The 23,596-nt window shown below is 41.1% G+C and overlaps 1 protein-coding gene across 8 annotated transcripts in view; it reads right to left on the bottom strand.

Annotated features, from left to right (window-relative positions):
* Positions 1-558: 558 nt before the first annotated feature.
* Positions 559-23,596, bottom strand: part of ARPP21 (cAMP regulated phosphoprotein 21) — a 161,631-nt gene continuing 138,593 nt past the window's right edge. For all 8 annotated transcript variants that reach the window (XM_082664860.1, XM_082664862.1, XM_082664863.1 and 5 more), the window contains 2 exons: positions 2,460-2,608; positions 559-1,297 (listed from right to left, as the gene is read on the bottom strand). In XM_082664860.1, coding sequence (XP_082520986.1) covers positions 1,040-1,297; positions 2,460-2,608 — 407 coding nt within the window. In that variant the 3' untranslated portion in view covers positions 559-1,039. The remainder of the gene's footprint in view (positions 1,298-2,459; positions 2,609-23,596) is intronic.

The raw sequence follows: 23,596 nt of genomic DNA, 5'->3' as shown, positions 1-23,596 counted from the left end.
AGATACTGACCTACCGTCAGTATTAGTGGTACGTTACATTGTGTGACCCAGTATAAATTAGACTGTGCCTCTTTTAATCTCCCTCTAAGCAGAGGTATCTCGTTTTCCAGGTAGGTGATGGAATTTGAATGGAGGTGGATCAGGGTTTGGTATAGAGTTTGGTGTAGAGCTGTTGTTACCAAGGATACTCAGGTTTTCCTAGTTGGTGAAGTATAGCTACATGCATTCAATGGGCCTAAAACCAAAAGCAAGGTACACATTTCAAAAATGTGAAGTCAGTGAACAGATGAGATGAATGTTGCCTGATTTTCAGGACCCCTGCAGTATTCGTGACAAGAAACTACAGTTGGTTCAGTGTTTGCCTACCAAGGTGATGCCGGTTCATCTACAAACACCTGGAACATCTTTTCTGTGCATTATTCATGAAATAGTGCTCAAAAGGGATAACAGTGACACATAAGCCAACATATATTGGAACAGAGAGTGAAGCAAACTGGTGGTAAAAACATGACCTTCCTCCATAAGGTCAAATAGTTTTATTTTGATTAAACACTACAATACAGTATATATCCATTAAAAAAAGAAAACTCTATAGTGTATATAAATTATTCCTTCCATTCATCAGTTCTTTTCCATTACAGCTTTGGTACAATGTGATTTCAGTATATAATTTTTAAATACTTTTAGCATCACAAAGTCAACACAAAGTACAAAACTAATAATCCAAATTAGGGATATTATCATCTACACAGTGGTATTCAGTGGTAGGAGAAAATCTTACCTTGATGAATTCATGTCACTAGCTAAGCTAGAAAGGCATACCTAGCAGACATGACGGAAATATGCACCATTAACCAGCTAATGTGTGGATTAGTCTTTGTTTTTTTTTTGTTTGTTTGTTTTGTTTTTTACAGAATACCAGCAGCAGTCATTTGGGTGTTGAGTGAATACTTAAGTCCTCAGTGAGTTTTCGCACCTTGCTCTTCCTCCCTTAAAGGCCATGAGTAGTATCTGAAGACATGTACCATGGCCAGAGTGCTCAGAACTTGACCTGCCACCCAGCATTGCTCATACTGGCACAGTTGGTCCTGCAGCTGGCTGACATCACGGGGACAGTGCTGGAGGGACAGTGAGGGCCCATCAGCCTAAGGTTGTTCTGAGGGGTCGGCGGTGTGACGTTACAGTACACAGGCATTCCAGTGGCTGGGAGGGACCCTTGGCCTGCCTGGTTAGGTAGCATGATTGGCTGTTGGTATGACTGCTGAGGCAGTCCTTGAGAACCCTGGGTCATTGGCACCTGTAGGAAGACACAAGACAGAAGCCTGTATGAAGAGGTTATTTTGGGGTGTCCCATGAGCTACAGTGGTGTCATCAAAAACAGTCATGCTTTTAGGTTGGAATCCCAGCTCTCCCTTTTATCAGCTGTTTCACATTGGGCAAGTCACTTAACCTCTCTGTTTCTCTGAGTCCATCTGCATAATGTAACCTCCTTCAAAGTGCCCCTGAAAGGACTGCTGGGGTGTACAGCTCTTGGGACACATCTGGCTAGAAGTACATGCTCAGGAGATGTTAGTTCTGAGCCTCCTTCCTTCCTCTCTCCTGGCCCTCCAGGGACTGCCATCTGGACCTCCCACTCTGGATTTCTCTCAGTTTTGAAAAGCCATGCTCCCATTCCGGTTTTACGCAAAGTGGTCTGGAGCCATCGATAGTAAAAGGGAATTCTGTCCCAGGAACACCAGCTCACTCTCAACCTGCAGCTTCAGAGAACATCTCCTATCCAGTTGGAGGTAGAAACTGATGCAGTGTGAACAAGGATTGTCAGGGCAGGAGGACCGAGGATAAGTTCTCCAGGGCCAGAAGTACCTGATGCAGCTAAATTTAATGATTAAAGTGTTTCACCAACCCTTCACTACCCCCTGCCCCCTGCCAGGGTATTTCAGGATATACATTACAGAAGGGGGCATGACACTTTTTAAATACCCAGTGTGGGTTTAGTCTGGAAAATGCAGCTGTCAGGTCCAATAAATGCCCTTTAAATGAATCTTGAGATGCCATTTTAAAATCCCTTATAAGATAAATTTGTGGTGAAATGAAGTTTCTTTGAGTGTGACCAAAAACAAATGAAAATTTGCTGTGAGGACTTTCTCCCAGTAAGTACAATTTCAACAGAATGCCCGAAGGTCTTCATGAATAGAACTTTAAAGAATTTTCTTCCATGAATACAAAGTCTGTATGGAATCACACTTAGCAGGGCATTCAAAAGCCACAGTAGCTACAGAAGTATACATTTCCCATTTTCTGCTTGTCTATTATAATCTTGACTCAAAATCAGCCGTCAGCACTGGCTGGGCCTAGCACCTACCACCCAGCCAACCAGCCGATGTGGGGACATACCCACAGCCTGTACTTAGGCAAGTGCTGCTTTATAAAACACGATTTTCCAAGTTACGGATATGCACCTGATAATTAGACACGGTTGGGTAGGAGAGCATCACGCTTTGCACTGGAGTTCCCTGGTGGCTGCTCATCATGCCCTGACTCTGAGGCGGCTGCTGTACCCCCACGAGGCCTTGGAACCCCTGTTGACCAGACAAGAGCGGCTGGTAACCTGTGAAGAAAGAACACCATTTGAACTGGTTGTACCAAGAAGAACAATGATGATATTGTATGGGATGAGAGCACTTCTTCACCAGGCAACCTGCAGACCTTTCAATCTCTGTATCAGGAGTGTGTATTTCCTAATAACGCATGTTTTGCTTCTTAGGGCGGACAAGGGTATGACTCCAAAAAATTCATTGATACTTCCATCCTTAAGAGTGGTCCAATCAGCAGGTTGTGACAGTGGTAAATTCTTCATGATGCAAAGACCGGAACCTGTATTGACATCGGTTGACTGCTGTAAATTAAACCTTTCAGATCTATCTTTTGCTTTGGTTTCAATGATATTTGGAGAAGTCACACATTATCAAGTTTTTTCCTAATTAATTTGATTCATTCTCTTACCCTCTCGCTTTTCTGCATCACCTCACTTCACACAGAGATCACCAAACAGCCTGTTAACTTAGGATGCATTCTGTTTTCCATACCCTAGTGAACAAAATGACTCCCTACTCTACATAATTCAGCGTTCATTGACTTAGACAAAAGGTAACAACAGCAGGTGTGTCATGCTTTTATTCTGTGCTACCACTAGCTCCCAAGAAAACGTTCTGGCAAAACACTCCCATGAGGGATCATGTACATATCATAGATAATGCAGAGTACAACATGTAAAGAAGGTATGTGTTTATGACCTGCTGGATGGGTCAGTTGGTAGGTTTTCTTTTCCTTCTTTTTTAAGTGGACCAGGATTTATTCTAATTATCTTAATCCCTACTACAAGATGTGGTTTAAAATGCATTCTTGAATGAAGGCTGTGAACTGTTCTTACAAATATTGGGAAGAAAGTTGTAATGTAGGTGAAAATGACATGGTGATAGAGAAATAAGACAGATTTACGTCATGCTGTAAAATAAGGTCCTTCCAGAGCTCAGACTATTAACTGTACTGAGTGTCTGGAAATCAGTGGAACTGCTGTCTTAATATAATTCCCTGCGAGAAAGTCTTTACAATCCTAGATTTTCTTAACGCAGACACTGTTTTACAACCAGATTTTAAAAATTGAAACAAAGGGTAAAAGATTCCTAATCAATCCACATTGCTTATAGATAGACCTCGTTTTGAGTGCATGTGAGAGTTTTAACTGAGAAAGGGTAAAATTACATAAAGACTATAATGTAATTTTAAATTTTTTTAAAGGGAATTCCTTTATTATTTTTTTATTTTTATTTATTTATTTTTGGCTGGGTTGGGTCTTCGTTTCTGTGCAAGGGCTTTCTCTAGTTGCGGCAAGTGGGGGCCACTCTTCATCGCGGTGCGCGGGCCTCTAACTATCGCGGCCTCTCTTGTTGCGGAGCACAGGCTCCAGACACGCAGGCTCAGTAGTTGTGGCTCACGGGCCTAGCTGCTCCACGGCATGTGGGATCTTCCCAGACCAGGGCTCGAACCCGTGTCCCCTGCAAAGGCAGGCAGATTCTCAACCACTGCGCCACCAGGGAAGCCCTATAATGTAATTTTAAACAGACAGTACTTCGCTCTCTTTTGCTCTGAAAAAATGTGTTTTCACTCATCTTAGAAATACTGTGGAAACGTGTCTTGCAGATAGTCACTGAGTTAAACTCTATTCATCTAAGGAGATGGAAATAAGGTGTGGTCAGTTTGGAACACCCGAGAGAGCAAACTTGGGGATGAGCCGAGTTGGGAGGCCTGGACTGTGCCTGCACTGATTGGTAAGTGGAGCAGGTGTGTAATCTCGAAAGTCATCCTTTGACCTCCTTTATGTGTCCCATTTTTTTCACGTTCACATTACTCTCCCTACTCCACCGTCATAATGGTTTTCCTTACTAGGTTATTCTGCATTCTCGCAAAGACACCACATATTAAGAATATAAGTGAGGGTCCTGACCACCTTTCCTCCAGTTACATTGTCCTGGGGTAACACAGTCAAAGCCTCCCTTACATATGCTTTGCGGCAGTTTATACAGTATGGAAAAATCATCAGACTTGGGGGACAAGAAATGTGACTTTAGGCCATGTCATGGCCCTTACTACCTCCCAGAATGCCTCATATGCAGGGAGAAATTAAACATTAATTGTAAAAAACTGTTTTCTATGATTTCCCATTGTCTAGATCTACCACTCTTATTCATATACCCGTTGGCCCTAAAAAAATTCTGTTGCTGTTTTACTATTATTATGACATTACTCCTAGCCACGTCAAATTCACTGTCATATGAATTGTTGTATATGTTAAAAAAAACTTGGCATGACTATAGAAAATTTATGACCACAGCCTTCCTTACCATTTCCTAGTTATATAACAAGAGCAGGCAATATGAACACACTTCCAAGTCTGTGTAATGGTGCCTTATTTCTGGCTGAAGATTCAAAGTACAGGTTGAAAATGAGAGAAATGTCTTCTAAGAGTCTGACTTATATTTGGTCTTCTGGTGAAAGCCCAGTTGGCCTCAATGGTCCTGTTGCAGAATACACACGGCTATTATGTAAACAAAGAGGAGAGGAAAGGAGGGGAGAGGGGAGGGCAGGAGAGGTCCAGTGGCCTTGCATCTAAAGATGATATATTTGCTTATTGAATCGTTCCATCCTTTCACCGAGTCATCTTCAAAATGACTCTGTTTCACAGAGTCTGTTCAAAAATAAATTGAGGTGGCCTATGAAAGATTCATTTATTACATCAGCTCTATAAACCAAAATTGGGGTGAAAGGAAAAATAAGTCTGATGATAACAGAGCTGTTAAGACATACAGAAAACAGAATGTCTTGGTAGAAAGGGGAAGCAACTGTCAAATATTCAAGGAGAGAAAAAGAGTGAGGTTGGGTGGCCTCGTCCCAGTAAAGGTGCACGGCCTGGGAGGGTGTGATTCATCTTTGCTGAGCACACAGATGCAGGGACACTGCGATGTCGCCCTCCCCAAGCCCCCTCTGCCTGATGATTTGTGAACTTTAATAGTCAGTCATGCATAGCAATGGGCTACCAGCTGTGCACTGGGATTCCCACAGTAAACACACTTAAGGCAAATAAAGATTTATGTGGGGAGCGAATCATGCCATACAATTTCCAAATGAAAACTTAAGTGTAAGGAAAGCCCAATTTATATTCATGAACCCCATTCATTTCTCAGTGCGCTCTCCAGGCAAGAAATGTACACCTGGAATGGTTTAATTGGAGGGCTCCTTTTCTTTACATGATGCTACAGAAGGTAGGCAGCAGAATGGTCCTTGAGACAGGAGGCTATTTGGAATGTGAATCTGAGCTCCGGTCCAGGAATAGACAAATAGAAATGTGATAGCAGTGACCTAAGCACGAACTAACAGGGTCTACCGGGGACACAGCTCGCCTGAAGGCAGAGGTGGCAACGCTGGCTGGTGGCAACCTGCTTATCTCATCTATTCAAATGAGAAATGTGTTCCAGTTTGTCAATTCTTAGCTGTGAAATGATCAGTTTTTCACATTTATTGAGGATTAGTAGATAGAATGCATCTGACAAAACAGAAATAGCAAAAGTAACTTCCCTGTAGGCTTGCTATGGTGATCATAAAGACATTAGCTATTTTTATTATTCCTTTTTCAGTTGAGATTAATTCAGTTTTCAAGTCACATGCATCATTTATTTTCTGAAGGTAAAAAGGTTAGGAAAGGACAAATGCCTCCTAGCAAATAAATGAGTGCCCTCTACTAAGACGGAGGAGTTATACCATTTAAAATGTCTGGAGCTTACAAATCTGAAAATTTAATATTGTTTTGACTAAAATACAGCAGTTATTGAATACTGTTTGTAGTCAGAGGATAATTCATTAATATTCTGTCAAGGAAACATTTCGCTGGATGTAGCATATTTATGAAAAATCAGAATGTTAATTGGGATTACAATTTAGGAATTATAAATTGCATGATTGTGACTGACATTATTTTAACTCTTATTTGAATACACTGTTACAGAGCCAACATTTTGGAAATGAATGGATGACAAAGCCGTAACCTGTATTTTCAGGGTTTTGATTCCCTGGTTGTTGTTGGTTATAAAGGTTGACGATGAGGAAGGGTGTAGTTAGGAGGGCAAATAGCTACAGAGCAAAGTAATTGAGAAGCTAGACAGTTCTCATCACCTCCCCAAACCCACCCAAGCAGTGTAATTTTCCTGTTGGGTTTATTAAGTATTCTTAATATGGTAGAATGCCTTTTCAAATGATTAAAGTTAATAATCTGCTTAATAGAAAATATGACTTATCTTGGATGAACCAACATACATGCATTTCTCCAGGTTTCTAAGGAACCAGCTAGCTGATTCTGAATTCAAATTCTGTTCTTTGTACATGGTATTGAGATGGAATTACAGTAGTTCAGTTGTGGCATAGCTGGTGAAGACTATGAAAAAGAAAAAAAATGCTTATCCAGGGCTGGCTTGTCCCTTTGCGAATTTTTATAGTTCATGCATTGCACACACCACTGCCTAATATCTGCCCAGTTCGGTTTCTTGGTTTCCTATCAATTCCTCTAAACTTTCATCTTCTTTAAGGATTTTCCATTTTAAAGGAGCTAACAAGCTATAATTGTTGATCACTTTCTCCGATCCAAGCAGTAAATTAAGCACTTTTACTTTATTGTCACAAGAATCCCGGGAGGCAGTCAGTGTTATTAAACTCCTTTTGCAAAAGAGACAACTGTGACTTAGATGTAGACATTGTCAGGGTCAGACAGCTAGTAGGAGGGAAAGCTAGAAATTAAGTTGTGGTTTTCTCACTTGGGCATCCCTGCTTTTACTCCCTAAATTGTAGTACTCCCTAAATGTAGTATTAATACATTCTTCCAACTTTCATAGCTTAACATAAATCCCCTTAGCATGGCAGGTACTCAATGGCTATTCATTGCATTAATTGTTTTCTCAATAGTTAATTAAGTAAAGAGGACAAGAGTTATGATCCATAGTCTGTTGAACAAGATCTTGCTGATATCAAAGGAAAAAAAAAAAAGGTAAAGCATAATTGCCCGACAAAATCAACTCAGACCACGTAATAACATTTTAAAGGTTTGTTACTCAGATACTTGGACACTAGACAGGCAGTCAGGTTGGAGTAGGGTCAAATGGATTCTAGTCCCTTCATTTACTTAATTAGTTTCTAATCAGTGGAAACTACAGTTTTCAATTACTAAGACCGGTTCAAATAACGCTTCTCCTCACAGTCTTTGAAGACTCGGTATATTTACTCTGGATTGTTTTCTCAAAATATAAGGTAAAAATAACTTATTTGCACATTCAGTGTAACATCAGTTCTGTTATTTGCACCAGGCAACTTGCTGCCCCTAGGAAAGTCACTTGACCTTTGGAAACAAAAATAGTATCTGTAGTATTTGAAAGATAAAAGTGGGTAAGAGAGAGACGATACACAGAAACTCTGCGAAACAGCCTAGGATGTCAGAGAAATCAAAATCCCCCAGGGCACTTAGAGGCGGCTGTACTTTCGGAGTCTACAGACTGCTCTCATCAGTGTTCTAATTCTGTGAATACTACGGATCTGTTCCCCAGTTTTACTTCATTATGAAGGCACTGTCTTTAAGACAGGGGTCCTTTCTGGCCTCATCTACCTACAGCACCTTGGTGCTCAAAGTAGGCTTGACTAGGGGGAACAGATGTATCCTATGGTATCACGATATTGCTATGGTTTCCTGAAAGAGGAACCACCACCTTATGCTTCAGAAAGTAGATCTGGGGTACTGATAGCCCCTCGCCCACCTCAGGTAGAATGGAAGATGCCCTCGACAGTTCCACTGACGTTGAGGCCTCCCAGAACCAGGGTGTCCTCTGGGACTAAGGAGGCATCTGATTTCACTGGCCTTTACAGACACTGTCCCACTCTTACTCCTAGGTGCTGACTCCCTGGTGTGACAGTGTAGGTGAAGGGGGGTCCACTTTGAAAAGCAAGGTGTGTATCTTTTGAAGCATTTTGCCTCTACGTCAACCTCCCAAATTATGTGACCTGAAATGCCACGTAGGACTTTTAAAACAAGAAAGCCATACAGACTGCATCCGAAGACACTTGTTTTCAAACGTGTCCAAAAATTAAGATCTAGGATAAAAATATCTAGCCTGGACATCATAATAAGATACTGTTTTCTTCTTAATATAGGAAGTAAAATAGCATAAAAAAGTCAAAAAGAGAAGTATAAAAAATTGCTTTTTTGGGGGCTCTTGAAGCCCATTATGACTTCTTTTATCTTTGTGTGTCTGCCTGCATCTTATTTACTGGCAGACTCTGCATCCATCCCCTTTCTCTTCCTCACCGTTTATTATTCAGTGGTTTCATTCCTGAAAAACAAGATGCAGAATGAGCCATGGGGGGGCTGCATGGGAGTAGAGGGAAGCCCAGTCATCCATATGAACTTGAGGACAGCTGTCACAGGCCGTAAATGGAACTACACTTCCTGAAGCAGTAGTTTTTCTTCCTACTTGGTCTTTTGCTCATTAGCTTTCCTACTGCACAGAGTGTAATTCTTAAAAGCCTCTTTACTGTCCCCCTTGAACGTCCACGCGTGGGTCAGTTTCTAATGGCCGTACACATCAGATGAACCATCCTATTACTGCAGGCTCGGGGCCTCTTCATGTAATTAGACCATCCAGATCCATGTTATCGCAACTACAAAGTCGGTTTTCTTTCTCTCTTTCTTTTTTTTTTAAATCAGGGCAAACATGAGAGACATTGTTAAGTGACTACAGGAATGGCTCATGCATGGAATTTCAATGAATGCCTCTGAGGGAAGCCGGCATTGAATTCCATTTTAAAAGGACGAGGCTGTCATATTATTGAAGTAATTCTCTGAACTTTCCTGGCCCTGAGTGCTGTGCTGACAGCCAGAGAGCTTCCACAGCCCAGAGGGAGAAAACCTGCCTGAGCCTCACAAACGTTTTACTTTATTAATGAGGCCATGTGGCTTAGAAGATAATGCGGCATTCCTGCGTTTCTGCACATCTACCAGTGTTAATTACGGATGTGCTCACACCAGGCTGGGTGACAGCGAATTGTTGCTGAGGCAACTTGGAGGAGTTCTTTCCCCAGACTCAGCTCGGGGCAAAGTCAAGACAAAGATGGGTCTAATCATTCCCCACAGTAGCATTCCCTCTGGTGGCTATTTTCACTGACGAATTGCTTTTGATCAGCTGGCTAGAACAGGACAATCGTGAGGTCAAAGGTCATGGGGTCAATACCATTGTGATCATATTACTGTCACTGGAACCTAGCCCTGGCCAACTTTTTTTTTTCTTTAAGATTTTTTTGGATGTGAACCATTTTTAAAGTCTTTATTGAATTTGTTACAATATTGCTTCTGGTTTATGTTTTGGTTTTTTGGCAGGGAGGCATGTGGGATCTTAGCTCCCCAACCAGGGATCGAACCTGTACCCCCTGCATTGGAAGGCGAAGTCCCAACCACTGGACCATCAGGGAAGTCCCTGGCCAAACTATTTTGAAAGTAAGTTCTATGGTCATAGATTCAATCTGTAGAAACCCACATCAAAACAGAAAAAAACATAAAAAACCAAAAACCACTTACTTTAGAGTCAATCAGAAGTGCTCTGTTTATATAGGAAAGTGTTATACGTTATTTTTCCCAATAGTCAAAGATAACTATCTTCTTTTCTTCAATTCCAGACTGCCAGGGTTCTTAACTAAACTTTATTCTAGTGGTAGATTTAACAATAACACTGTTCCACTGGTAAAGTCTGCTGGGAGGCAAGAGCAATAATCTAGGGCAGAGACAGTAAAGACAGGAACTAAGGCAGAGATGGTAGGATGACAGAGAAGGGACACACTGGGGAAATACTTAGGATGTGAACTGCCAGACACTGGCATCTAGGAGTTTTAGTGCCATCACATGTTGGATGAGTTTGTACCATAGTCATGAATGTCCGTTGTCCACTAGAACATGAACTCTCTGATAAACAAAAGCCCTGATCTGTAGTGCTTGCTGATTTCCCTGGTGTAACTATTCCCACTGTGGCCAATTTCAAGCTATAAAGGGCTTAACAATCAGCTGGCAAAATGCCTGATGTTTTGAATGTTGCTCGTGTGGGCCAGAACAAGAGAGCTCTGGTATACCACTGACCTGAATTCAATGTCAAGCAATCCAATTTTCAGTTCATTTAAATTTTGTTCCTTTTATCCTTCCTTCTTCAAACCTATTGACTATTTGTTCTTTGACATTTCTTGTAAGAATGACTGTAAAAGCCATTCATAGGATTTTATGAACATGGAGAAGACAGGCACAGACACTGGACTGTACATTAGGCTGTACACTGGATGTACACTGGACGTACACTGGGCTGTACACTGGGCTGTACACTGGACTGTACACTGGACGTACACTGGAATGTACTCTGGATGGTACACGACGTACCCTGGGTGTACACTGGGCTGTACAATGGATGGGACACTGGACATACACTGGACTGCACACCAGATGTGCACAGATGTGCACTGGACTATACGCCAGATTGCACTTGGACTGTACACCAGATGTGCCCTTGGACTGCACACGAGATGTACACTATACACGTGATATGCACTGGACTGTACACTATACACTGTACACTGGAATATACCCTGGACTGTAACTATATACTGGAATGTACCCTGGACCATACACTATACTGTACACTGGACTGTACACTGAGATGTACACTGGGCTGTACAGTGGATGTACACTGGGCTGTGAAGAAACTGAAGCACCAGCATGATGTTTTCTGGTACATTGTGGACACACGTCCTTTGAACATATATATGCAAAATGCCAAGCTCTAATTGATTTCAGGATTTAGTTTCTTCTGATTTTTTCCTTGCAGTCCAGTAGACACATCAGTCCGTTCTCAATCTCAAGATGCCAAAAAAGTTTAAAAGTCAACTTGCTTACATTTTATTACAACCAAAGAGTGAGTGATTCTAAATTATATAATGTATAGCTCAAAAACAAAAACAAAAAACCCACAACTGAACTTGGTATAAATGTACGTATTCTATCCATAACTAATGTTTTCCAAGGAGAAAATATGGGGATAAACATTTGTAAAGTTCTCATCATAGGGTTCAGGGAACATAACTCCTGATTCCCTTGTTCGCTGTCTCTTTATCAGTTTTCTGACAGATGGCCTCAAAGTAAAGCTGCTGGGCACCAGATAATGTCACAACTCTAAGCAACAATAAAGAGATACTTTCTGTTCATCTACGTTATCAACACATGATTATCCTTGTTAACAGCAATAAGAACAATCTTTAATCTCACCACGCGGGGAACTGTTATTTAAAAGTGTTGCTTTTATCTGGGTTGAGACAACAATTAGAAATCTACAGGCTTGTCCACACAAATACAAATGTGCTTATCTTTTTAGCTGGAATCAGAGTATATGGTCCACACTTAAATCCTATTTCACAATAATTAGAGTAAAAGTAAAATTGAAGGACAAATGGTCTTCCACCCAAGGCCTGCAAGAGTAAAACTCACATTTCATCATGGTTAAATGCTTTATAAGCACCCAAATAGAGCATGAGCATTTTAAGATAGTCACAACCTTTGTTGCCTGCTGACTTCAGTGTAATGCGATGATGCAAATACGCTGGGTCTAAGAGAACCAGCGAAGGCCTCAGGTTCTGTCCGTGGCAGGACACCAGGCTGTGCTGAGAGTGTGCTAAACCAGGGCCATCCTTCCCAGCAAGGAGTGTATGCTGCCTTCTTGGAGCTTTGGATTCTCAAGGTTTGCCACTTAGTCCTGCCTCATCCTCTTGTCTCCATGTTTGAGTGCCTGCTTCCCCGCCCAGCTGGAACTCTTTTCCCTGGTCAATGGTTCTCAACATTTTCCTGTCTCTGAATAACCTGGTTAAAGTGACCAAGTTAAAACACACATATTGCTGGGCTCCAACCCCCAGAGGTTCTGATTCAGTAGGTTTGGGTGGGGCCTGAGAATGTGCCTTCCTGACAAGTGCCCATGGGATGCTGATGCCACTGGTCTGGGGACCACACTTTGGGAATCACTGCTGGACCCTGGGTCTCAATAAATACTTGAATTCCTTGAATTCCTATTGTTTAACCCGCTTACTTTTCCCTTCATAGAGTGGGTGATGGAATCTGGCACATCACATCCTGTGGGGGGCCATCTCTCCTCTCTGATTTCATTTTCCTTATCTATAAAATGGGGACCATCCTTTCTCAAGGGGTGTTGTTAGGATGGTCCAAGATGCACCTCTTGTAAGACAAATCCCAGGGACTGAGCACCTGGCAATGACCAAGGTATGTGACTGCCCTGCCTCTGCTCTTTTCACTTTCCACCTTGTATGAACTTGAATTAAATTTTATTACTGATTTAGGTCCTGCTTCCCAGGTAGATTATAATCCTCTGGAAGAGGAAGCGTATCTTATACATCCGGGCCTAGCCCCGTATTCTACATTCAGTGTCTCAAGAACATTTTATCAATGATGTTGATAAAAAAACCATCCTCATTGCATTCACCCTAAACGACTCTTACCATGCCACATTACAGAAAATAAGCCAACAAACAAAAACATCAAGGAAAAGAATGAAGAAGCAAATGTACTCAGAAGAGCGAGAGAGCCCCCAGCCCTGCCCATGCGTGAGGCAGGGCCAAAGGGAAACAATTTATCACCATCACAGTAGAATAAAGACAAAGACGACTGGTTGCCAAATGTTTTCTCTTAGCCCCTTTGCCTCTGGAAAAAAGCAGTTCCTTCCAGCAGCAAATCAAGAGGGCACAGCACAGTTTTCCACTTCCACCTGATGCTAATGGGATAGGCAGAGGTCCACAAAAGGAAAGGAGAAGATGCGGGAAGGAGCTGAAATAGGGAGTGGGAGAGGGAAGGAAAACCCATTGGAGACACTGTTTGGCCTTCTCATACCTATCTGCTAGCACTTGGTGAGGCATCTAGGAAAACAAACCAGATTTCTGTAGCCTCGTGTCTTTGCGACATAACTGTGAGTTTGCTAACCCATGGTTATGCTCCCTTGTGACTGTGTCTCAATCTTCGTTTGGCCTAAAAAAAAGGCAAGCAAGAAACCTGGACCTCACCTACTTTCCCTCCTACAGCATACGGCTGGAATTCCTTGCTTTTCTAAATCTCTTCTTGGCCCCCCCCCCGCCAAGCTGAGTGGGAACCTGAGTGGGAACAATGGATCGGAGATCTCCTGGCCCAACAAGCTCTGGGTGATGTAGCTGGGGTTTAGAGGGCTAAGTAGGCACAGGATCACACACAGAATTTCTCATAAACTGGGGACTAAATCCCATTTTCCTGTTAGTCCCTTTGCTAGCATATAAGCTATATAGTGCTTCCTCCAAATAAGACAGACTGGACTGCTAGGCATAGTTTTGTTTCCTAGCCACACATGCATTGGCTCTGTTGCTGTTATCATGTTATTACTAAGAGTTTGGAGAATATAACTTGTGTATGTGAACTGGAGTTCACCAAGCTTGTTTCTAGGAGCTACCAACAGACTTTTCTAAGATAACCCACAGTAGGGCATTAGGGAAAAAGAAAAGAAAAGTTCGGAGATTCAAGGAACATATCATGAGTTGCAAAAACCAGAATCAAACCATCTCTTTTGAAACTATCAGCCTGACTGTATCTCAATGTTCAGGTACAGATATTAGCAGTTATTTTACCAACAGGCAACATTCCCAGGAGGTCATATACTGGGTTAATACGGACCACGCTTGCATTAACTCAAACCAGGAGAACAAGCATTTCAACCCTTTCTTCATCCAAGCTAATAGTAACCTTTATGGCCTATGCCTTACTGAGTTAAGCACTTGTGGAGCGGGTGCCGTTATGACTCTCATGTTACAGACAATGAAAATGAAGCACAAGGAATCCCGGTAGATTGTTTAGGGCCATGCAGCCTAGAAGAACCAGAATTACGTCAGGCGTATCTACTAATTTCTTCCCACCTCCAGCTCAGGGTCCTGGCAGGCAACAGAACTGCGCTCCAATGATTCATCTGAAGAGGTGTTAATAAAGAGAGTATTGCCAAATGAGCAGGCATGTTACGTGACCAACAGGCGAGCGAGGGGCACCCAGAGCCTAACAACAGGAAGGACCGTTCTCTCCCTTCAGCCTGCAGGTCTCAGGTGAGGAGCCAGTGTTACCAGAAGCCAGTAAGAGCCTAGGGGCCACTTGGAGAACCAACTGCACTGCAAGGGAGGGAGGAGCTGAAGAGACTCTGATCTCCCTCTTCCTCTGCCCTCTGACGCCTTCCATTAGCAAAACCCACCTGGAAGCCACAGGACAAAGGAAGCTAACAGAAGGATGCAGAATGGCTATGTGATGAGAGGAGAAGCAGATGGAATAACCAGCACACCTCTTACCTTCAAAAAGTACAAGGAGGGCTTCCCTGGTGGCGCAGTGGTTGAGAGTCTGCCTGCCGACGCAGGGGGTGCAGGTTCATGCCCCGGTCCGGGAAGATCCCACATGCCACGGAGCGGCTGGGCCCGTGAGCCATGGCCGCTGAGCCTGCGTGTCCGGAGCCTGTGCTCCGCAACGGGAGAGGCCACAACAGTGAGAGGCCCGCGTACCGCAGAAAAAAAAAAAAGTACAAGGAATACACTCCTCTGTCAAGCGGTATTCCCCAAGCCACTGCGCCAACCTGATCAAATGAAGATTTTAAGGAGAGGTGGATGATAATTTTAGCAGAGTACTGTCTCTTGGTTTTATAGATGGGTTTTTTTTAACACCTGATGATGTGTCAGACTATGCACTTAGCATGACTGCTTCAGCAATTAAGTGAATGTTAACTCTCAAATTTAGACGTCATTGGCCATTAGGGCAGAATATTTGACTCTCAGCCCTAATGCTTGCCTTTCCATTTTGAGGAAATGGCATTGTTTGTAGGAAATTGATAATAACTTAGGAAGTACTATTAAGTTATGTTACTGTTTCAGTATCCTGTAGGGTAGAGAAAAAAAGTTAAATTATGATTCAACTCAAGCAGTACTATTCATTTTGTTGAATTTGACATTTTCCTTTGCTGGCTGCAGAACCAGATGGCTGAGATCAAATGGATAACAATGGGCAAAGAATATTTCGGGAGAAAATGACAAAGAAAAAAGGAGGGTCTAGTTTATTTCCACAATGACCTTAACTGATCCCCGCATTCCCCAAGCATATTTGGCTTAGAAAATGTTCTGCTATATATTAGTCTCAAGTTTAATACATTTAGCCATAATTGTTTCAGATATTTAAAGGAATTATCAGCAAGATGAAATACCGTAAAAGAATACTTAAATGAGACTTCAACTTAGCCTCCTGGTGTTAAATCTGAGTTTCTGCTTCCTAATAGAAAAATCACAGGCTCCGTAATCAGACAGACAAGAGGCTGATTGCTAAGTCTTCCACCCACTGGCTCCGTGACTGGGAAGTTATCTATTATCCTTGAGCTTTGTCTTGCTTGCCTATTAATTTCCAACTTCCCAAGGCTTTTATGAAGATCAAGCAGATATGAGTCACACGTCCTCAGACACGGCATTGACTACATGGTAATTGGCATTTGTCTCCACCAAATGATGCTATGTAAAGTGAAAGTATTTTCACTCCCTGCAGAATTGTACCTTACATGAAGAACAAACTGGGTGTTGATAGTACCAGGAAGGACTCCAAATGCCAAAAAAAGTTCCTGGAACTGCCCCATCTAGCTCACAATGTTCAGGCTTCACTACCCCAAATTTCCTATGAGCCAAGACACAGTCACCGGGACATGACCATGGGCGCTGCAATGAATGTGCTCTTCTGACCTGGGTTTATGAGGAAAGTGTAATCTCTAGTAGCAAAAAGCAGCAGAGGGCTTCCCTGGTGGTGCAGTGGTTGGGAGGGTCCCACATGCCACGGAGCGGCTGGGCCCGTGAGCCATGGCCGCTCAGCCTGCGCGTCTGGAGCCTGTGCTCCTCAGCGGGAGAGGCCACAGCAGTGAGAGGCCTGTGTACCGCAAAAACAAAACAAAACAAACAAACAAAACAAAACACAGCAGAAGCAGCTCTGAACGTGAAGGTAGGCAAAGCACTCAGTATAGCAGGGAGTGGAAGAGGCAAGCTAATCATACCTGGGGAGGCTGTGTGCAGGTGGAAATCATTTGCCAAGGCCTGTGCGTCCAGAGTCCAAGCACTGGCGCAGCACCGACTTCTAGGCTGTAACTTTAACACAGCCAGGGTGCTGTCTATCCTTTGTTTAGAGGCTCTGCTCCATGTTTATCACCAAAGACTCAGAGAAATGTGAGGCTTCCTTTTGTTCCCATATAAGAAACAGACCAAGTTTCCCTCTTCTCTTGTGTCCTAATCTAAAGCTGTCTCAGAGCAAAAGACGACTGGGGGAAATCTGGGTTCAAGCACGTGCCTTTCCATCTTCTTTTTGGTGACTTAATTAATGAATGGAGCCCCCTCTCATCACATCGAAGATAAGATACAAAGCGTCAACCCCTCCTCTGCTTCCCCTGGCCAGCTGCTCTCACTGTGGGCCCATCTCCTAACTCCTTAGACTATTACGTTGCTTCCCAGCACCAAGAACCCCTGAGATCATTGCAGAGGGACAGAGAATCTTCCACTTTAGGAATATTTCTAACCTAACCATTCTGTACTATTTTTTATGCAAGATGATTAAGCAAGCAGTTTTTAGGAAAAAAGTATATTTTCAATGAATATATTATTGATTATACTACAGTATTCTTTCAAATGCAATATTTAATAATATTCATGATATATCTGGACCAATTTTACTTCTTCCCATTTAACAAATGACACGTGATGTTTCATTTGTTTTGTATTTAACTATGTGAGGGAAGAATATCATGATTTGTGAATAAATATCTTTCAAAATGTTCAGCTTGGGGACCAATGAATACTAAAATGGGCATTTAAGTTAAAGGCATGTTAAAGTGCCAAAATAGATTTTTTAAATGCTTTTTGACTTGATGTTTCGAAATGTTACACTTTATGCAAACTACAGGCCAATATCACTGATGAACACAGATGCAAAAATCCTCAACAAAATACTAGCAAACAGAATCCAACAGCATATTAAAAGGATCATACACCATGATCAAGTGGGGTTTATTCCAGGAATGCAAGGATTCTTCAATATATGTAAATCAATCAACGTGATTGATTTGTTAATCAACATTAACAAATTGAAGGAGAAAAACCACATGATCATCTCAATAGATGCAGAGAAAGCTTTTGACAAAATTCAACACCCATTTATGATAAAAACCCTGCAGAAAGTAGGCATAGAGGGAACTTTCCTCAACATAATAAAGGCCATATATGACAAACCCAGAGCCAACATCGTCCTCAGTGGTGAAAAACTGAAACCATTTCCACTAAATTCAGGAACAAGACAAGGCTGCCCACTCTCACCGCTATTATTCAACATAGTTTTGGAAGTTTTAGCTACAGCCATCAGAGAAGAAAAAGAAATAAAAGGAATGCAAATCGGAAAAGAAGTAAAGCTGTCAATGTTTGCAGATGACATGATACTATACATAGAGAATCCCAAAGATGCTACCAGAAAACTACTAGAGCTAATCAATGAATTTGGTAAAGTAGCAGGATACAAAATGAATGCACAGAAATCTCTGGCATTCCTATACACTAAGGATGAAAAATCTGAAAGTGAAATTAAGAAAACACTCCCATTTATCATTGCAACAAAAAGAATAAAATATCTAGGAATAAACCTACCTAAGGAGACAAAAGACCTGTATGCAGAAAATTATAAGACACTGATGAAAGAAATTAAAGATGATACCAACAGATGGAGAGATATACCATGCTCTTGGATTGGAAGAATCAACATTGTGAAAATGACTCTACTACCCAAAGCAATCTACAGATTCAATGCAATCCCTATCAAACTACCACTGGCATTTTTCACAGAACTAGAACAAAAAATTTCACAATTTGTATGGAAACACAAAAGACTCCGATTAGCCAAAGCAATCTTGAGAACGAAAAATGGAGCTGGAGGAATCAGGCTCCCTGACTTCAGACTATACTACAAAGCTACAGTAATCAAGACAGTATGGTACTGGCACAAAAACAGAAATATAGATCAATGGAACAGGATAGAAAGCCCAGAGATAAACCCATGCACATATGGTCACCTTACCTTTGATAGAGGAGGCAAGAATATACAGTAGAGAAAAGACAGCCTCTTCAATAAGTGGTGCTGGGAAAACTGGACAGGTACATGTAAAAGTATGAGATTAGAACACTCCCTAACACCATACACAAAAATAAGCTCAAAATGGATTAAAGACCTAAATGTAAGGCCAGAAACTATCAAAGTCTTAGAGGAAAACATAGGCAGAACACTCCATGACATAAATCACAGCAAGATCCTTTTTGACCCACCTCCTAGAGAAATGAAAATAAAAACAAAAATAAACAAGTGGGACCTCGTGAAACTTAAAAGCTTTTGCACAGCAAAGGAAATCATAAACAAGGTGAAAAGAGAACCCTCAGAATGGGAGAAAATATTTGCAAATGAAGCAACTGACAAAGGATTAATCTCCAAAATTTACAAGTAGCTCATGCAGCTCAATAACAAAAAAACAACCCAATCCAAAAATAGGCAGAAGACCTAAATAGACATTTCTCCAAAGAAGATATACAGACTGCCAACAAACACATGAAAGAATGCTCAACATCATTAATCATTAGAGAAATGCAAATCACAACTACAATGAGATATCATCTCACACCAGTCAGAATGGCCATCATCAAAAAATCTAGAAACAGTAAATGCTGGAGAGGGTGTGGAGAAAAGGGAACACTCTTGCACTGCTGGTGGGAATGTAAATTGATACAGCCACTATGGAGAACAGTATGGAGGTTCCTTAAAAAACTACAAATAGAACTACCATACGACGCAGCAATCCCACTACTGGGCATATACCCTGAGAAAACCATAATTCAAAAAGAGTCATGTAGCACAATGTTCTTTGCAGCTCTATTTACAACAGCCAGGATATGGAAGCAACCTAAGTGTCCATCAACAGATGAATGGATAAAGAAGATGTGGCACATATATACAATGGAATATTACTCAGCCATAAAAGGAAACGAAATTGAGTTATTTGTAGTGAGGTGGATGGTCCTAGAGTCTGTCATACAGAGTGAAGTAAGTCAGAAAGAGAAAAACAAATACCGTATGCTAACATATATATGGAATCTAAGAAAGAAATAAAAAAGGATCATGAAGAAACTAGGGGTAAGATGGGAATAAAGACAGAGACCTACTAGAGAATGGACTTGAGGATATGGGGACGGGGAAGGGTAAGCTGGGACAAAGTGAGAGAGTGGCATGGACATATATATACTACCAAACGTAAAATAGATAGCTAGTGGGAAGCAGCCGCATAGCACAGGGAGATCAGCTCTGTGCTTTGTGACCACCTAGAGGGGTGGGATAGGGAGGGTGGGAGGGAGACGCAAGAGGGAAGAGATATGGAGATATATATATATGTATAGCTGATTCACTTTGTTATAAAGCAGAAAGTAACACACCACTGTAAAGCAATTATACTCCAATAAAGATGTTAAAAAAAAATCAACTGACTGGTTTTGATAATTTTTGTGTTTTGTTTCTAATTGATGAGATGAGATAAAAGGATTCCTGCTGCTCACTGCAAGCCCTTATCCACAAAAAACACATTGTGGATTATAGACAGCCTTTATTCTTCCCAAACAAAAACCCAAATTAGATATAAATGTCATTATTTCCCTCTCTTAGAATTTGGCATGTATTTATTTCTAATTATCAGTTTTTATTTAATACATATTGTCCAAAGGGGCACAAAATTAAGATTAAAATCTAACTCCCTCACTTCTAAAACTGTTTTTTTTTTTAGTAACCGAGCAAATACTGCATTTACATATAAGGTGACCACATGTGTCTACTAATGCCAGTTACTCCAGTGTAATTATTAATAACCTTCCTTTTCACTCTCAAATCAGTATGGGTTCAGATGAGAAATTTTGCAGTTACTATATATAGGTATATACATATACTGTACACATTTACACACATTTATACATATATATGTGTCTGCATGTGTATGAATATGCATATATGTATATGTATACATAAATGTATTTTTTTAGGAATTGAGTGAAGATTTTTATGATACGAATTTAGAGAAATGTCACTCTTTTTGTGCTCCGCATATCTTGCATTGCAACATTGGCTGTTCTCTCTCTTCCTGTTCTGTTATGCACATAAGCTAAACAATGTATAGTTTCAAACTGAAACTATTTAAATCAGTTTGGCAGATAACTGGGTTCAAAACAGTGCCAAAAAGAATGAGTGACTGAGTCATGGCAGCTCTCTCATCTGAGCTCTCCTCCCACTCAGAGCGCATCTGCTGAATTCCTTTTGTTGGGGGCAGGGTGGGAGATGGGGGATGCTTATAATAATTTGATGTATTAATCTTCTTCAGATTGACATATTTGCTGTTTTTAACAGCAGAAACTTCCAGAAGCCCTCATGTCCACAGTTTGGGAACTGCTGCTTCATTTCCTCACTAACCTTTGAAAGGGAGGCAACAAAACAATAGGCACCACTGGGAAGTTTATCGATCAAGGGCACTGACATTTAACAGTTACCGAGGATTATGGATCACACTGATAATTTACTGAGAGTCCTGAACCCGTTTTCTAGTCAGTTTTACCTGGGCACATACAAAAAACATTTTACATAAAATTCCACTGGTTTCAGGAACTCCAGAAACCCAGTCACAAAACCCAGAATTTAAAACTCCTGATCTAGTGGGAGAAATGAGCAATTCTCATTCTTTATCATTCAAATATAACAAACATGATTCAAAGCAGTCAACTTCTCAATACACTCTTCCAGCAAGATCGTAACTATTAAAAAGGAGTGGAAGATAGGAGTGGAAGAGGGGGCTTGAGGAATTCACAAGAAATAAATCTGCATTGATGAAGAGCAATTCAATGTTTTAGACAAGTTGAGGCATCTATGACTAATCCAAGAGAGATTACCAACAGATGTAGGACGCTCCACCCTCCTACACGGGTGGTGGGAATGTAAATTGGTGCAGCTACTATGGAAAACAGTATGGAGGTTCCTTAAAAAACTGAAAATAGACCTACCCTATGATCAGGCAATCCCATTCCTGAGCATATATCTGGACAAAACTATAATTTGAAAAGATACACACACCCCAATGTTCACAGCAGCACTATTTACAATAGCCAAGACATGGAAGCAACCTAAATGTCCATCCACAGATGAATGGGTGAAGAAGATGTGGTATATACATACAATGGAATACTACTCAGCCATAAAAAGAATGAAATAACGCCATTTGCAGCAACATGAATGCACCTATAGATCATCATACTAAGGGAAGTAAGTCAGAAAGAGAAAGACAATTACCATATGATTATCACTTATTTGTGGAATCTAAAATACTACACAAATGCACATATCTAGGAAACAGAAACAGACTCACAGACATAGAGAAAAGACTTGTGGTTGCCAAGGGGGAAAAGGGGAGTGGGGGCAAGAATTGGGAGTTTGGGATTAGCAGATGCAAACTAGTATATATAGAATGGATAAACAAGGTCCTACTGTGTAGTACAGGGAACTCTATATTCAATATCCTGTGATAAACCACAATGCAAAAGAATATATATATATATATATATATATATATATATATATATAACTGAATTACTTTGCTGTACAGCAGAAATTAACACAACATTGTAAATCAACTACAATAAAATAAAAAATAAATAAAATGTTTCTCATTATATTTCCAGCCATGTTTTAAAAAAATTGCTTGTCCTTAGGGAAATCCTTTCTAATCTGTTATTAAATCGGTAAGTACATTTTGGGGGGACATTCTCCATCCTACCTCAGCCACATTAAAATAAAAACGCCCTGCTGGGCTGTTAGGCTTTTGTACCTCCCCATCAATAAAACTGTCTACCAGCAAAAGCAGGACACAGACACCATCTTCCAAAAGTGTTCGACTGAAATGGAGTGGGCAGAACCTTTCCCAAAAACATGCGCTTAGCTGACAGTGTGTCTTCATAATGCTGCCAGGGAACACAAGACTACAAATGTCCATATTTAAATAGATGTAGCCAAAGACACAGCCAACCATGATAATTAGTTTCATCATTAACTCACCAAAAAACACATAGAGCTGTTTCTCTTGAGAATAAAATTTTAATTAAGGAGAGTTGGTGTTTCAGCAAGTGAGAGCCCCTGGAAAGCTTATATGATGAAATTTCATGACTGATAACTCCTGAGCAGCCTAGCATTACTAACAAGATCATGATGAAGGACATAGTTGAGCAGTTTAAAAATAGATGATTACAACTGCTTTCCTTAGGTGTGAAAGAACCGCTATTTGATATCTAATACCCAGGACCACACACCTAATGATGTCTCAGTGGATACAAACATCTCATCCGAAGACCAGTAAAAACATTTCTTTGGGAGAAAGCAAAGATGATTACTGTTCTATTTTGTAGGCACAGCTGTCAAATCACAGGAGGCAGTATATATTACAGTAAAGACCCAGCCTTGGGTGACAGACTCCTTGTGTCTCCTAGGGCAGTTACTTCCCCTTTCCAAACCTCTGTTTCCATCATCTGGAAAGCGGGGGAGGTGACACAATTGATGACATCAATCTCACAGGATTGGAGTGAGGATTAAGTAGTAATACACCCCTAAGCACACTGTCTGGCATATAGAGAGAAAACACTCAAGTTGCTTTAATTTATAACTTTAAATATGATGTGAAGTTAGAAATTCACTTGCTGCCAAGAGTATGCCACCCCCCAGGGTTTGCCCAAAAGGCATCATACTCTAATAAGATGCTTTACCCTCAAGATGATATACTTTCTACTTATTTTTTGAGACACAGTTTCGAGTCCCTGAGTAAAAAGAAACTCAAGGCTT

Source organism: Grampus griseus, assembly GCF_964374135.1.
Source record: "Grampus griseus genome assembly, chromosome: 10".
Classification (NCBI taxonomy): domain Eukaryota; kingdom Metazoa; phylum Chordata; class Mammalia; order Artiodactyla; family Delphinidae; genus Grampus; species Grampus griseus.
The sequence above is the reverse complement of the archived record's forward strand: the minus strand, read 5'-3'. Positions and strand labels throughout refer to the sequence as shown.